We start from the raw sequence: 16,366 nt of genomic DNA on the forward strand, positions 1-16,366 counted from the left end.
ACATTTACAATTAATACATGTTGGAATCTTATAAGTATGAAAATTGAAGATTTTTATTATATATAAATACATATGGTACAAAACAATATCCAAACTGTGGCAATATTTATAAAAATACTTAATTTTCAGTATAAAATGGCAGAGTAATTTGAGTTTGAGATAAATGATGAAGAGATAGATTTAGGCCACTTAAGAAAGAAGAGAGGAGAATGTCATGTCCATCTTTTGGGTAAGGTCAAAGAATGCCAACGAGCTTGATGTGTTAATACATTAATGACTTCAGATTATACAAGTACATACTACACAGTAAAACAATGTATTATACAATGTAGAGAGCACAGAAAGCAGAGGGCTTGGCCCATTCTGCTCAAAGAAAAGGTAGAATAAAAAGAACGTAGGAGTCAGAGATTCCTGTTACAAGTTCATTTTACAGAAGAGAAGTCATGCTTTTCATAAACTTGATCCCTTTATTCCTTGCAACTTTTCTTTGAGGTAGAAAATTGGACCAGACTAATGCTGAAAAGCAAGACAAGGAATGAGGAGGCTAAAGCAGCTTTTAAGAGATGAAAAGAATCATGGAATTTTTAAACTTAACTGCTCTGCCAGCTCTTGTTGAATAGAAACCAATCTACATGTCTAAGATTCTAATGTGTCTATATCCTTGGATCCCATACAATACGGAAATTAATAATTTTAACTAAAACTGACATAATCACGATTCAAACTTCAATGTAGTCTAGTATAATTTCACACACATATCAAGTAAATCACAAAGTAAAAATAAAATTTCTTAAAAACATTTTATAAGTTTTAAATTCTAATGGTTCAAATGTTTCTTAATTATTTTATCCTAAGGTACATTTGCAATGAATTGTAATTGCTGCTACTACCTTTGTCCTTGATGAAGGAAAACATTAGGAGAATGGGTTGTTTTTAAACTAAATGTGTCTCCACTTGATGAGTGTCGAGAAGGAGCTTTTCCACCCAAAAGTGACGTTTCTGCTTCTTTTATTTCCATCGCCCTTTTGTATAGTTCAGCAGCTTTTTCAAAATCCCCTTCTTCATAGCTTTCAGAGAAGAAAAATTCTTAAAATGAGAATGTAACCTCTTAACAATTCTAAATTACCTTATAGGATACAAAAAACCCAAGTTGTGAATAATTGCTCATTTTTCCCAGTGCATTCTAACAAACCAGAAAAACAATACCCCAGCTCTTGTCCTTTCTATTTGTACTGCTAAAGAATAGTTCGGTGTCCCATATGAACATTAAAAACATGTAATGGACACAATGAAATGGCTAAGGGAAGGCAGGTATTCTCTACATCCTGAGTTAAACACAAAGCAAGAGTCAACATGAACTTAAGGGTGAATTAGCTCTGAGGACGGTAAATCACCGCTATTGCCCGGGAGCCAGTTGGTTGCAAATGTAAACCATCCTTCACTGTCAGTCATGATACACTCCTCTACAAAATAGATTGTGCGGCCTTCATTTCATGTCTAGAGACTACTACTGTATCTCCTGAAGGACATCAACCAAAAACAACCCCGCCCCCAAGAGAAAACATCAGCAATCAGTATTTTTTGCTATCCCATGACGAGTCAAAGTAAAGGTGTTCTAACATGGAGTTTGGCTATATGAGTTGAGGAAAGGGAAAACTTCTTACCTAAGCACAGCTAAATTTTTCAGTGTTTCTCCAACTCGAGGATGCATCCGACCCAGGCTGTCTTCATAAATCTTTAGTGCTCTTTCATATAATGGCAAGGCTTCAATGTGTTTTTTCTTATTAAAAAAAAAAGTAGTGACACTTGAACATATTGGGTTTCTGAAATTACTATTAATGTATTTTATTTAGACTTAGCTGACCAACTTGGGTAAGCATTTTAAAAATGTCAATATCCTCCCACAAGATGTGCATAAACAGATTAATTTATGAATAATAATGAGAAAAGCAGTATAATAGTCAGAAACCTGTTTTACACCTGGCTTGCTAACCACGGACCTCAATCAAACTATACAAGCACAAACCTGTTTATTGCCCAGTGGGTACCACATCTGTTTCTCACCCATCACAGGCAAATGTTGCAGCTTAAAGACAATCTTAGACGTAGAGATAGATGTAGGGAATTTCTAGAATTTAAAAAACTAAGCCTATGCGATGAACTAAACAGTGTTTTACACTAAGAGGAAGGGGCTATATTACAAATATAACTTCAGTAATTTCTCAAGTACTAAAGGAAGCATTAGTAGCTAATCTTAAATTCCCTTTAATTATTTTTACTGTGCTACATCTAATTCATATTTATCTTATTTCATATCTTAAAACCATTTACTTATAAAGAGCTGAAGTGTGGGCACTTACCATTTGGCTATAGAGAACAGCTAAGTTTACCAAGGCAGTGGCTACACTGGGGTGCTTTGGGCCAAAGGATTTCTGCCGGATTTCCACAGCCAGCTCATACAACGGTACAGCTTTGTCAAGTTTCCCCTAAAATACAAAAGTGAAATCTAACAAAAATATTATAGCAATCAATACTATCTGATCAGCGCCTTTCCCATAAATAAAATTTTGTATTAAAAAGTAGTTCTGAGGAAAAAAATTCAGAAGTATTTCATCTCAGTTTAATGATTACGTTTATAGATAACAAATCTAACAATATGTAAGTAAAGCTACATTGAATAGAAAAACATTTTCTTTGATAATTTAGGAAGCCCTTCAGGATCACCCAATTCTTTATTGCACATTGTTTCTGGTGAAGTAAAACCATGCCAGTTAAAGTATGTTGGCTACTACACATAATTCAGAACTGGCATCAGAATAAAAGCTTGTTTCCCACCAAATCCCTTCCAGACTTTTCCAATTATTTCTTTTTTACTTGCTGGGGAGAAACAGCAACATTGAAGTCTTTTTACTAAAATACACCTTCAGTGCCAGGATGACCAGGAAAGGGTCCCACCAAGTCCAGAGACAGTCTACATAGCTCTGCTAACTGCACTAAATGAAAGGAAACTTCTCTGGCTTTTTTTTTATTTTTATTTTTTAGATCTATTAAAGTTCTAATCATTGCTCTGGCTAGAGCCCTATGGTAAGGAAGGTTACATTTAATTGAAGACAAAGAAAAGAGTGAAATTAAAATGCTCATTTAATCATCTACAAAAACTTCAGCCCTGACAATCGGGTGATGCTATATTTATGGTAATTTAACAGCACACAACACTGGTTGAATTTCAGAACTTCTGAAATGTATACAAGACAAAACTGAATTAGAATGCTGAGGAATGCATGTATATTTAGAATGTTAACAAAACAAAACCAAAATCCTAATTTAGTTAAGTCTGAAATAATATTTTTATTCTACTCAGCTATTGATTAAAAAACAGAATCATGATTTAAAAGCTCATAGAAAATAATCTATCCATCAGAAGACAAATGATTGTTGCTCATAGCAATTATGGTTTAACTGGTATACTAGAAAACACATGTAAGCACGCCAAGGATTACTTACCATTTTCTTATATAAAATTGCAAGATGTTTCACTGTATAAGCCAAAGAAGGGTGATCGGGAGCTAACGCTCGTCTCCGAATGTCTAAAGCTCGTTCATACAGTTCTTCCGCTTTATCATACTGTTTCTTTTCATTGCATAGAGCGGCCAGGTTATTCAAAGACTGGGCACAATCAGGGTGATCGGGTCCTAGAACTCGCTCCCTCATTTCTAAGGAACGCTTCAGAAACTGGTCAGCTGTTCTATGGACAAAAACCCAAAATGGTTTAAACAGTTTATTCTCTAAAAGTCAGACTCCCTAGCCCTAGGTAGGTGGAGAACTGAGGCAATTTTATTCTCAAATCCAAGATGGTTAAAATGAAGGATTCAGCTCAGAATTCTTTCTCTCCCTCTTCCCCCACTTCCCTTCCTGCTTTTCTCCAAAAAGTAAATTGAAACTGCTTTCTTGATAGTGGAAGGGCCTACAGTATCTGCATGATTGCGTCAATTCTCCATTTCACTTCTAAAAAACAAACCCATGAATATTTTCCAAAACAAACTTTTCATACCTTTAAAATTATTAGACCTAACTCATAAGATTTTGGTTTTCACTCTCTCTCTTTGGGGTTAGTGCTAAACGATTTGAAATAAAAGGGCCTTTTGTGAAGTAGACTAAATACGTGTTACATTTTTTTGATATCCAAAGTACAAAATTAGTTATATTTTTCTGATATCCAAAGAAGCCCCCAAACACTTCTTTTTCAGAAAGTATAAATATTAATGTCATTTTAAGTCTTTTGTGGCCAATTAAACTGAAGAACAAAACTAGCACCCATCTACCTTCTTTTCTTGATTCTCCCTTAGTCCCGACTTTCTTTTCCTGGGAGGCCTCATGTACAATACCTACACAAACTCACTTTCATAAACATATAAAACATATGAGGAAAGCTACAGAATAACTTTTTAGTTACTAAAAAAACGTGAATGGAAACAGTAGAAAAAAAATGCCACGGTCTTTGTTAAGTGTGACTATGTTCATTACGTATCGTACATGAAATGTGGCATGGTTTCTACCAATTTCTTCTAGCCTGACTCGACAGAAATGTGAAACAGCCTTGCATCTAAGAGACAAAATGGGTACTTGTTTTCATTATTAACAGCATGGTACTCACTCCAAGTTATTCTGAAGATAGTAGAGAACACCCAGTTCATTGAGGGTCCGAGCATTGTCAGGTGTGTCCTTGCCTAACGTAAGCTCTTCTAACTGTAGGGCCCGTTTCCGCAAAAGGGCAAATCCATACTGGAGCAAACACAAAATTCACAGCCATCACTAAGTAAGTGCCATCTCTGATCCTGACACAATGTACTGGGGTCCTAAAAAATCCTTTCCCTTTTTGTTCCCTTTAAGATAGACTTCAATTATTATAAGTATCCCACTGAATTAATCTAATGGTTACTGAAAATGACCGTATTTCCACATGGCATCACATCCCAAAATTCATTCAAAAAATACCTTGAAAATGATTGGGACATATTTTAGCACACTGAACTGAATCCCAACGTGCTTCAAAATGATCAGGAAACAGAATTAACTTGCACGTATTTACCAACCTCATTGGTATCTTAACCTCAGATATTTAAATTGTACACAGCACTTGCAACTAGTAGACAAATAAGTCTTGAAGATCGAATGCACAGTATTATGAATATAGACTACAATATTGCATTATAATCATCAAACTTGCTGAGACTAGATTTTGATGATTCCCACCACAAAAAACAAATGATAATTACGTGACGTGATAGAGGTGCTATCACTTCAATGGCAATCATACTAAAATATATAAATATATAAAAGTACAACAGGTCAACATGTACACCTTAAATGTACAGTTATATGTCAAATACATTTAAATAAAAATTGTACATAGCATTTTACGTCAAAACAAACGTGCTATATTTAAATCTTGTCAGCAGCTTAGAAATATGAAAATAATTTTTTTGTATGCTAAAGGGTAAGAATTTCTTTGCATTTGATTCTAATATAAAATGTTAACTGAATTACTTTCATTCCCTTTTCCAACCATTTAAAGAACTGAAGCAGCTTTAAAGTCCATCTTCCGAAGTCTAACCTTCAAATGCACTTTATAGTTCTACTTTTCAAAAATTAAAAACAAAACTTTCCCAGATTTATTGAGATATAATCAACATCTAACACTGGGTAAGATTAAGGTGTACACATGATGATTTGATCTACATATATACTGCAAAATGATACCACAATATATAGTTCCACTTTTTAACAGTCTACTAAGTTGTACCTCTCAGTAATACCAAGTAATACCAACATTTAAACAAATATTATAAATACATAAGAATATTCTAATCATTACTTTTCTAAAAGTCACTTTAAAATCTGTATTAAGGTATTCAGAGATGCTCTTTGCCTCTTTGGTTTCAAACACAACACAAAAGAAATCTCACATTACCAAGTTGCCTTTTCTCCTTGTAGCTTTCTGACGAATTTTAAAAGATTTTTTCCTAAAATGTTCAGCTTGTTCGTATCTTAAAAAAAAAAAAGTAAAGTCACACAAAGGAAACGTCCAACGTATCATAGGTCAAGGAGATAAAAGCACTCCTTACCTAGTGTAAAGCCTTTTTTGGCTATTGAAAACAGCATTATTTCTAGAAGTGATAGTGATATGGAATTAAAAGTCACAAAACCCTTCATAAAACAAAATCTAATAAAACAAATCTAGTCCATCAAGGAGTTGACATTTAACAGATTTTTACCTGATTTAACTCACTTTGAATCTCTAAAGGACAACCTAATTAAATGAGTCTAAAATTTTTGTTTGCTGTATCACCTTCTAAAAAGGCTAATTTTTTGTGAAATATAAATGTGAGATTCATACAAATGTGTGCAAAACTATACTTCTAGAAGTTAAAAGAAAAAAATCCATTATGTATCACAATGATTCAAAAGAAATTATTTCTGATACAGGAAAAGATGCCATGCAGTGGGTGCCTAATAGATGACAGATACTTTTTATTAGACCAGGGACCAGCAAACTTTCTCTTTAAAGGGTTAGACAGTAAATATTTCAGGCTTTGTGGGCTATGTAGTCTCTGTCACAACTGCCGAATGAACTCTTCTGCTAAAGCAAGGAAGCAACCATAGACAATATGCAAATAAAAATATGCAGCTGTGTTCCAATAGAACCTTGTTTACAAAATAGGGGGCCCTCTGGACTTGGCCTGCAGGCAATCGTTTGCAGCCCCATGTTAGTAATGCACTCAATATTACAAAGCTAATCAGTGAAGGAGCCCGGATTCAAACGTGGTTGTGTGACTCCAAAATCCATGCTCTGTCTTCCATGTATTTTCAGATAGAGCTGAAAAATTCAGACAGTTCCAATTCTGTTTACCCCATGAAGACCCAGACCAAGAACTAGTGTTTGAACATGGTGCATTCAAAAGAATATAAGATAAGGAAAGGGTACACAGCCACAAAAAATGCCTACCACATGAGTACAATTAAGAACGGTAACTCCCCATTATAAAGTCAGGGGATCAGTGATCTAAATCTTACTTATTTTGTTTCTGGTACAAAGTTGCAAGGGCCTCAAGTTCACGAGCAATATGTGGATGGTCTGCACCATAGGCATTTTCGGAGATTTCCAAAGCCTGTTTGTACAGTTGTTCTGCATTGCCAAACTTCTTCCACTGCACGTACACACTTGCCAATTGGTGGAGGGACTGAGCAACTCGTGGGTGATCTGGATCTAAAGCCGTTTCTCGAATTTCTAGAGACCTCTGCAAAGGCACCACCGCCTGGGGAGAAAAAGATGAAAGGCCCATGAAAGTGAGTGAAAGGGTGTTAAGATCTACCATCTGATCAGCACAGCAAAAGAAAGCTGCGTGAACTCCTGGGACAGGGAGCGGAGTAAACAAGAAAACCCACACTGGCGCTGACTCCCCGCTGAGGTTACCTGACTGAGCAGGCCTAGGTCCTTGAGAAAGCGTCCCAGGGTTTCATAGAGATCTGCCAAGCAAATCATGCTCTCCTCGCCCTCGCAGTTCTTCTCGTACTGCTTCAGGGAATCAAAGTATTCTGCTGCCATCGCACTTTTGTCTTTGCCAACAAACTGCCAGTAGCTCAGCAGCTCAGCAAAGTGTCCTCTGTTGGAACAAATAACAGCAGTCAATGAAAAACAAACCTTAAAACCCACTATTGAGTGAAAGTGCCAGATTTCAGATCAGAACTCGTATGGACAATGTATCAGTAGGCGAGTAGAGTGTAGTGAGGTGAGATTGTACACTCCCACTGTCATGTGAGGCCAGCGCTGCCCAGCTGTGCAACGCCCAGAAACTGGAAGCTGGCCGGCTGACCGCTTACACATCAACATCCTCATCTGCAACACAGAGGCAATGACACTATCTGCAGCGGGCGTTACTATAAGGAGATTGGAGCACACAGCAGCTGCTCCATAGTGTTGGCTGTTTCTATTAATACTACCGTTGCTCATCGATGGGCATCTCTCAGAATCATTTTTAGACACCTCATGATATGCAGTCAACTGCTGAGTTCACCCAACACATGATATTAAAGGATGGGAATTAGAAAAGAAGAAATTGATGAAACACAGGCAAACTGTCCTAGAATATCTACTTTGTATTTGCATCGAACAATTGAAAAACAAAAGTAAGCTTATTCATCTGTAGATGACATTAATTAGGATGGGAGAGCTGGTAAACTAAAGAACGAATCTGATTTCAAAAAAATCATGGAAAACTGGAATGGGGATCAGACATAAGTTACGAGGTACAACAAATAAATTTGAGCAAGTTCACTCAGGAGCAAAAAACAAATTACATAGCTGTTATGAGAATGTCTGAATTTCTAAGTGAGACAGAAAAACCCCTTCACGAGGCTTAGTAGGTCAGAAGCTTGGCTCATAAGAAAGTGTGGTTTTGACACTGGCAAATTCAAACATACCAGAAAGGACAAACCATATATTTATGAAAAAGGTTAATCCTCTCTTTAACTCAACACCAGTCAGGTTCTCTGTAGAGCCCAGTCTGGTTTGAAGACTACACTGAGATATCAGAAGGCCTTGACAGTTAGTTATCATCTCTCTGGGTCATTCAGATTTAAACCTGCTTAAATGCAGGTTGAAGACATAAAGCTATCTCAAGATCATTCCAACTCTAATTTTATGAAGCAGTCATACTCTATCTTTTTACTTTTCTTCTAAGAGCTCATGGCAATGTGCAAACTGTCTTAAATTTCTCCCTCACTGTTTTAGATTTCAGGTAGCATTGAAACTGGACTAATTTCTAAGTTAAAAATGCTGTTTTTCTTTGTTATGCTGAACAACTGTTTAAATCTGTTTTTCTGGGGTAAAGTGTTCTACAAATATGTTTCTTACCTTTTATAAAGGTTTTGAGACACAAGGAGATTGAGAAGGCAATCGTGCAACTTTTGTTTACTTCCCTGCTGCTGAAAAAGCCATGGGAGTTCATCTGCACTTCTCCAAGTCACTGGGTCCTGACTAGTAACAGAGAAGGGACAACACTTAATAGTAGTACATTCCTGCGATAAGACGGCTTCAGAGGGCTTTAATATCGAAATCAGAAACTTGTAACGATGGAAAAAATAAAGTGATATTCAGGGCCACCAACCAAACTTTAAAGGTGTTTTCCTAAAACTGAACTATTAAAAAAAAAAAACAACAACCCTCAAAGCACCCAAATATACACACACACACACACACACACACACACACACACACACACATTTTTCAACTACTTAACTGGAATAAAATAAAAGTAATAAAATGACCCTGTACTGATTTTACTTAAATTTAAATCTTTAGGATAGTAAAAGACTTACGCCATCTTTTGTTCTTTTGACATTAACAGAGTAGAAGGAGGATTTAATTTTTCTTTGTAAAAATTAAATTTTTACACATTAAGTTAAAAGCTAAGAAAGAGAACTAAGGACAAAGAGGTAGAGTGTGTAGCAGAAGTTATAAAAGAATATGGTTATAATACCTTAGCTGCATGGTGAAATAGTTGATTAGTTTTTGCCTATGTGAAGAAATAATGGTGGCATCTTCCATGTACTCCAGTCTCACTGTTTCCCAAGCCTAGGGAGAAAAAAATACTGCAGTCTATTCTCTGTAAGTAACTGTACATCTAACAATACATTTGTAAAAAGGAATTTACAATTATTTCAATTTCATAGTTGTATGATAGAAATGGCATTAGAATGTTTTAAAATTCAGGATGTATTTATGTGATAAACTGATATAAGAATAAAAATTCCTGTACTAATATTTTAAGAACTCAAAACACAATTTAATTCAAACTATTAATACATGAAGAATCTCAGAAATGTAAATGTTGAGTTAGTTTGTACAACTGAAACTAATAGAATATTGTATGTCAATTATACATCAGTTAAAAAAAATCTCAGAAATGTGGATTGAAAAAGTACTGAAAAGAGTAAATTATATTTAAGCAATAAACAATAAAGGAGAAAGATACGCCTGTGAAATTACAAACATTTCACACCCATAAATATATATAACTATACCAGCAATTCAATTAAACACAAAATTGGAAAAAATATTTTTTCTCTTCCAGAAAGAAACCACTTCTTAAAGTCGCAGCCATCTGATAAAGTCACTACATAAGACTATTAACCAAATTGCACATCTAACCTAAAATCTTTGCAAAAAATTTTGTAATGTCAAATTTCAGATTTCAATTTTCTCTTGTAATTGAAACATTTAAAATAATATGGCATAACGCAGCATAATATAGCATGCAATGATATGCTGACATTTATAAGTTAGAAAACCTTATTAAAATAACATTCACCTGTAGATGCTGAAACTTGAGCAAGCCGCAACCATAAGTCAACAAACACATTTTGTGTAAACTGTGAATAAGGGAGGTCAGGACAGCCCAGGACATCTCAGGGTAGAGTTCCATCAGTTCTGACTCACTCACACCATTGTGACTAACATTGACGAGGCACAGAATCTAGGTACAAAATGAAAGAACAGTGATCAGCAAGTGCCTCTATTGGTAACTAACAGCTAATAAAATTTCCATAATACTTTTAAGAGTATTGACTTCTTATTCAAATTTATTTAATTCCAATGATTTAATAAACCAAGAAACAGACTTTTTAGAATAAAAAAGACTTCCCAAAAGACACTAAGCAAGAATAATACACAGTGAAAAAAAATAAAGGAAACGTTATTTAAAATGGAGTCTGGAAGCCCCAAAGGGGAGCATCTCGTGCACGTACCGCTGCTGCCGCCTGCATAACCAGTGGAAGAAGGAAGAATTATTTTGACAAGGGAGGATATTAATCACATGGGATTTGCATCTCCTGCTTTTAAGAAAAAGGAGGAAGATCACTCCTTGCCCCAATGATGCACTAACCACTGCTTGTAACCAATGAGAAACTGCCACAACCTGTAACTCTTGTCCTTCTCCAGTGAACTTTTGTTCAAAACCACTCTCCCCAATTTCCTCCTAAAACCTAATAAAAGAATTCCCTCTCTTTTGTCATCTGGTTTTGTCATAGTTTGCTGGTCCCCAATTGCAATTCTCTGTTATTCTCGAATAAACCCATTTTGCTAACAAAATGTTTTATTTTTAAGGCTGACAATAGTGTATATGAAATCCAGCATGCCAAAGCCAACATACATATAGAAAAAAGTTGAGTGAAAATTAAAATTGCAGGAAATGTATTATTAAAACTAATGACAAAATTCCAATACTGGGAACATGATGGAAGAAAACAGCCCTCCTACTGCAAATGTCTGTTAATATCAGACAACATACCGTGTTTCCCCGAAAATAAGACCTTACTGGAAAATAAGCACTAGCATGATTTTTCAGGATGCTCGTAATGTGAAATAAGCCCGAATGCGTCTTTTGGAGCAAAAATTAATATAAGACCTGGTCTTATTTTTCGGGAAATACGGTAGGGCTTATTTTATATTACGAGCATCCTGAAAAATCATGCTAGGGCTTGTTTTCTGGTTAGATACTATTTTCGGGGAAATGGTATAACAAAACATTTCTAAAAGCACAGTTGAGCTGGGAGAAAAGAAAGGGAAATCCCTCGGGTGCCAAAAATGATAGGAAACTGAAAAAAAGAGGCAAAGCGTTGGGAATGCTGCCCCTCTGGAAAGAGTGTGGATAGAAGATAGGCAGCATTCCCAGTAATGTAAGGGCTTGGGTTTTCAACCCTCAGTGGGGATGGAAGGTGAGTCCATAAACCTCATGAGTCAAGGAGTTGGAACTCGAATGCTTGCCCTCAATGGATATTCCAAGGGCTGTACCTCCAGGGAAGGGGTACATGAGGAAAACAGTAGCCTACAAACGTGGAGAAGACAAAGAAGACTTGTGGGCCAGAAAGCAGGGTGAAAAGTCAAAATCCCAGGAACCTCTAAGCTGAGAAATTAACATAAAAATGAATTCAGGTTCAAACTATGAGTTCAAGCAAGGTGCTAAATACAAAGTAAATTTTCAAAAGTCAAATTGAATAGCAACAAACAATTTTAAAATGTTATTTTGTATTTCTGTCTGACTTATTTCACTTAGCATAACACCCTTTAGGTCCATCCATGTTGTCCCAAGTGGCAACATTTCATCCTTATTTTATTGCTGAGTAATATTCCATTGTATATAGAGGTATCACATCTTCTTTATCCATTCATCTATTGAACTCCTAGGCTGCTTCCATATCTTGGCTATTGTAAATAATGCTGCAATGGACATAACGGTGCATGTATCTTTTCAAATTGGTGTTTTTGTTTTCTTTAGATAAATACCCAGAAGTGGAATTGCTGGGTCATAAGGTAGTTCTATTTTTAATTTTTTTAGGAATTGCCATCTGTTTTCCAATTTTATAATCCCACCAACAGTGCATGAGGTTCCCTTTTTCCCACATCCTCGATGGATGAAAAATGTAAAGGGGACTAAGAGGTACAAACTTTCAGTTATAAAATGCATAAGTCCCGGGAATGCAGTGTACAGCATATGGAATATGGTCCATAATATTGCGAAAACTTGGTATGGTGACAAACGGTTACTAGACTTAGTGTGGTAATCACATCATAAGGCATAAAAATGTTGCATCACTATGTTGTACACCTGCAACGAATATACTACTGTATCCTAACTATACTAAAAAATTAAACAATAAAATAAAATGTTATTTTAACTACAGAGTTCTGAAAAACAAGTTTTAATGAAAGATATAAAAGACCTTTATGGGCAAGAAGATAAAATGGTAGTGAAAAATCACTAAAGAAGATGACTAAATAAATGGAGAGCTATTTAGCTTTCCATAAAGAAGAAGATTTATATGATAATTTCCCCCAACTTAATCTCTAGATTCAATGCAATTCCAAAAATTCTAAAATGAGTTTCCACGGAACCTGCCAAGCCAATTCTAAAAATAGACATGGGAAATTAGCCAACACAATTGTAAAGAATAATATTAAGAGGGGGATTGCCCAACCAAATATTAAAGTTTACTTTAAACTTCTAATAGTTAAGACACTGTGGTATTGGCAAGGAATAGGCAAAATTGGAACAAAAGAGCCTAGAAACGGACTCATGTGTACACATACTATTTTCCCTGAAAATAAGACCTAGCCGGACCATCAGCTATAATGCATCTTTTGGAGTAAAACCTAATATAAGACCCGGTATTATATTTATTATACTATATTACATTATAATTATATTATTTTACATAAGACCTGGTCTTATATTATATTAAAATAAGACCGGGTTTTATATTAATTTTTGCTCCAAAAGATGCATTAGAGCTGATGGTCTGGCTAGGTCTTATTTTCAGGGAAACACAGTATATGAGCTTGATACTTGAACAAGGTGGCATTCCATATTAGTAGAAAAGATGTACTATTTAGTAAAACAGCCATATAATACAAGATTAAAAAATAGATTCATCCCTCACACAATAAACAAAAATAAATCAATATGTAAAAGACTTACGCGTGAAGAACAAAACTGTCAAATATTTTGAAGGGGAAACATATATATGATAACACTTTTATGATAGCAAAGAATTTTAAAAATAAGATACAAGGCATAAACCATAAAAGAAACTATTGATAAATCTGACTTCATCAAAATAAAACTTTGTATAATGAATGACACCATAAAGTTAAAAGACAAAAAACAAACAGGAAAAAGACATTTATTTGCAAACTCTGTAACAAAGGATTTGTACTCAGTTTGAAGAACATTTAAGAATGCCTATGGATCAATAAGAAAAAGACAAACAACTCAGTTAAAAAAATGTTTAAAGGACTTGAACAAGGAATTCACAGAAGAGGAAACAAGAATAGCCAATAAACATGAAAAGATGAACAATCTCAGTGATAAAGAGGAAAATGCAAACTTTCTGAGATATCACTTCTGGCCAGAAGCACACTATGGTAGCACGCATTCCTATATGCTTGAAATATATTTAAGCACAAATTTACAAAAATTTGCTCTTTACTTCAATTACAACACACAAATACAAATAAGGGAAGGTAGGCATCATTTTATAAATTTATTACACTTTACCTGTTTCATTAGCTCTTTATCCATATCATTTGCCATGGACTCCTGGATAGATTGCAGAACAAGTCTATATAAAGAAACAGTATCTTGACACTGGAAACACTGATGAAGGACTTTATCTAAATTGCCTGCTCTCCCAGCACTGTTAGAATTGAGAACAGATTTAATTTGTAACAGACTGCCAACATCTGTGAAAAATTTGGGGTAGATTAAAAACTGTCCGGACTCCACATTTTATACTGCATTGATAATAACAATTTAATAAACCATGATACAGGGAAATGGTAGTTTTATGGGGCTACTAGAGTCATCAAGTTTATTTTAGTGTACCATTTAATTCAATTCAATAAATAAATGTTGGGACATGTCAAACAATTACTACATGTTATATTATAGAACATGAAAATGGGTAAGACATAGTTCTTGTCATCTAGAAGCATGCCAACTACATACAGGACGCAGGAAAATAATTAGAAACAAATAGTATTAGTTAGTTAGCCATGCAAATTAAACTTTTTAGAGACAATTTGGAAAACATCAATCTAAAAAAAAAAATCAATAAATAGGGGAGTTTGTTTTAAAATATTACACAATATTTACCAGTAGTTCCTTTTTAAAATATAAAGATATGTAAAAAAGAGAAAAAAAAAAAAACAAAAACAAAAAAAAATGGTCCATAGTCCTTCTTAAATAGATAATTTCAATAAACATTATGAAATGTACAGAAAGTGACTCACACTCTTGACTTGTACTTATGCAACCTACTGAGGTTCCCAGGGACCAGATTCGCTGCACAAACATGGGCACAGTGAGAAAAAATAGTGGGAATATCGCAGGCAATTCAAAGTTTTAGAAGATTTTTTCCATGTCAAATTTGGTGCTTAAGATGTGACTGTGGAATTAAGAGACAAGAGTACTAGATTCAGTGTCTAGGATATGACAATCCTAGGATTACTATCCTATTGTGCTAGGATTACTATCTATCGTGATGAATACCAAAAAATATATTAACCTTTTTCACCTCTGGTTTCGAACAAAGTGGGCTGAGGCAGTACTAAAGAAGAGATAGAAGTAGTAAAACTTTCTAATGCTTATCTAAAAGCAAACTATTAATGGATATCTAAAAGAGAAGAATCTATTTTAAGATGAAAGATTTATCAGGATTTGAGACCAGAGACAACTGAAAATTCCTACCTACATACCTACCTACTGATATTCAGGGACACTGGAAATAACATTTTTAGGCATCAGTTGACTCCTCACTTTCCCAAAGCTAGGGGCTTCAGGCAGGTGACACTGAGCACTCACGGGTGGGCCCCAAATGAGGGCAAAGATGGCCTTCTTTTGCAACCCCAGTAGGGTAAAAGTAAGTGTGATGGAAATTACACAAATATATTGGACAAATTCTGATACTTCACAGGCTATCAATCGTCAGTCATAAGTCACGTTCTCATAGGATGTTAGTATCACTGTTAGAACAAACAGAATCTGAGTGGCCCAAGAGCTTGTCATAACGATCAGTTCTCCATTTCACATGGTGAGGAAGCAGTCTGCAACAAACACAAAACATGCAGAAGATCATGAAAAATAACCACCACTTACCGTGCAATCATTTTGCCGAAAAGGGTGACATAAAGGGCGTTACAGGTTGTAGCAGAACGACAGTGTCGTTCTAGCTTCTTCTCCTGCACCAGTTACCAAAACACAAAACAAAATTACAAAACCACCCTGGAATTAAGCAGTCTTTACTACCGAGCCATCAAGTATCCCCGCAGAAATGACACGGTTCCTACCATCTCATCAGCAGCATTACTGCCAGGTGGGGGTGGGCTGCAGGTAAGGTTCACATGCAAATACTGTTTTGCTTTTAAATACCTGCTTGATGCACTATAGTAAAGTAAACCTTAAGACCAAAATCTTTTTTATTGCTTCTTCTATATTTGTTATTAGTTTAAGACCAAATGCAGTTAACAACTACTAAACTCCAATTTTCCTTATAACCACAGAGATCTCCTATATTGAATTTTAAGTCTCATATAAGGTTTTTTATAGGAAAGCTGATAGAGAGTATAAAATAGCAGCACAACTAAAAACACTTACCTGTTCTTTATTCAATTTAATATCTACAGAGTGGCATTCTGCAATTATAATAGATTTTGCATCTTTCGGATTTAAAGGATCAAGATGAAGCGTAGGCCATAACCTTTTATTTAAAGAAAAGAAAAATAAAATTCTCTTCTAATAATACCACAAAA

The 16,366-nt window shown here is 35.1% G+C and overlaps 1 protein-coding gene across 3 annotated transcripts in view; it reads right to left on the reverse strand.

The window, feature by feature from the left end:
• Positions 1 to 35: 35 nt before the first annotated feature.
• Positions 36 to 16,366, reverse strand: part of NPHP3 (nephrocystin 3) — a 33,151-nt gene continuing 16,820 nt past the window's right edge. For 2 of the 3 annotated variants that reach the window (XM_019725926.2, XM_074312841.1), the window contains 14 exons: positions 16,212 to 16,314; positions 15,714 to 15,796; positions 14,115 to 14,253; positions 10,371 to 10,535; positions 9,540 to 9,634; positions 8,915 to 9,037; positions 7,475 to 7,664; positions 7,075 to 7,316; positions 5,972 to 6,047; positions 4,655 to 4,782; positions 3,505 to 3,745; positions 2,361 to 2,486; positions 1,665 to 1,780; positions 36 to 1,067 (listed from right to left, as the gene is read on the reverse strand). In XM_019725926.2, the coding sequence (XP_019581485.2) occupies positions 887 to 1,067; positions 1,665 to 1,780; positions 2,361 to 2,486; positions 3,505 to 3,745; positions 4,655 to 4,782; positions 5,972 to 6,047; positions 7,075 to 7,316; positions 7,475 to 7,664; positions 8,915 to 9,037; positions 9,540 to 9,634; positions 10,371 to 10,535; positions 14,115 to 14,253; positions 15,714 to 15,796; positions 16,212 to 16,314 (2,008 nt within the window). In that variant the 3' untranslated portion in view covers positions 36 to 886. Of the gene's footprint in view, positions 1,068 to 1,664; positions 1,781 to 2,360; positions 2,507 to 3,504; positions 3,746 to 4,654; positions 4,783 to 5,971; positions 6,048 to 7,074; positions 7,317 to 7,474; positions 7,665 to 8,914; positions 9,038 to 9,539; positions 9,635 to 10,370; positions 10,536 to 14,114; positions 14,254 to 15,713; positions 15,797 to 16,211; positions 16,315 to 16,366 lie in introns of those variants that run through there. The other variant, XM_019725929.2, reaches the window with a different exon arrangement.

The sequence above is a fragment of the Rhinolophus sinicus genome, linkage group LG10 (genome assembly GCF_036562045.2).
Source record: "Rhinolophus sinicus isolate RSC01 linkage group LG10, ASM3656204v1, whole genome shotgun sequence".
Taxonomy (NCBI): Eukaryota; Metazoa; Chordata; class Mammalia; order Chiroptera; family Rhinolophidae; genus Rhinolophus; species Rhinolophus sinicus.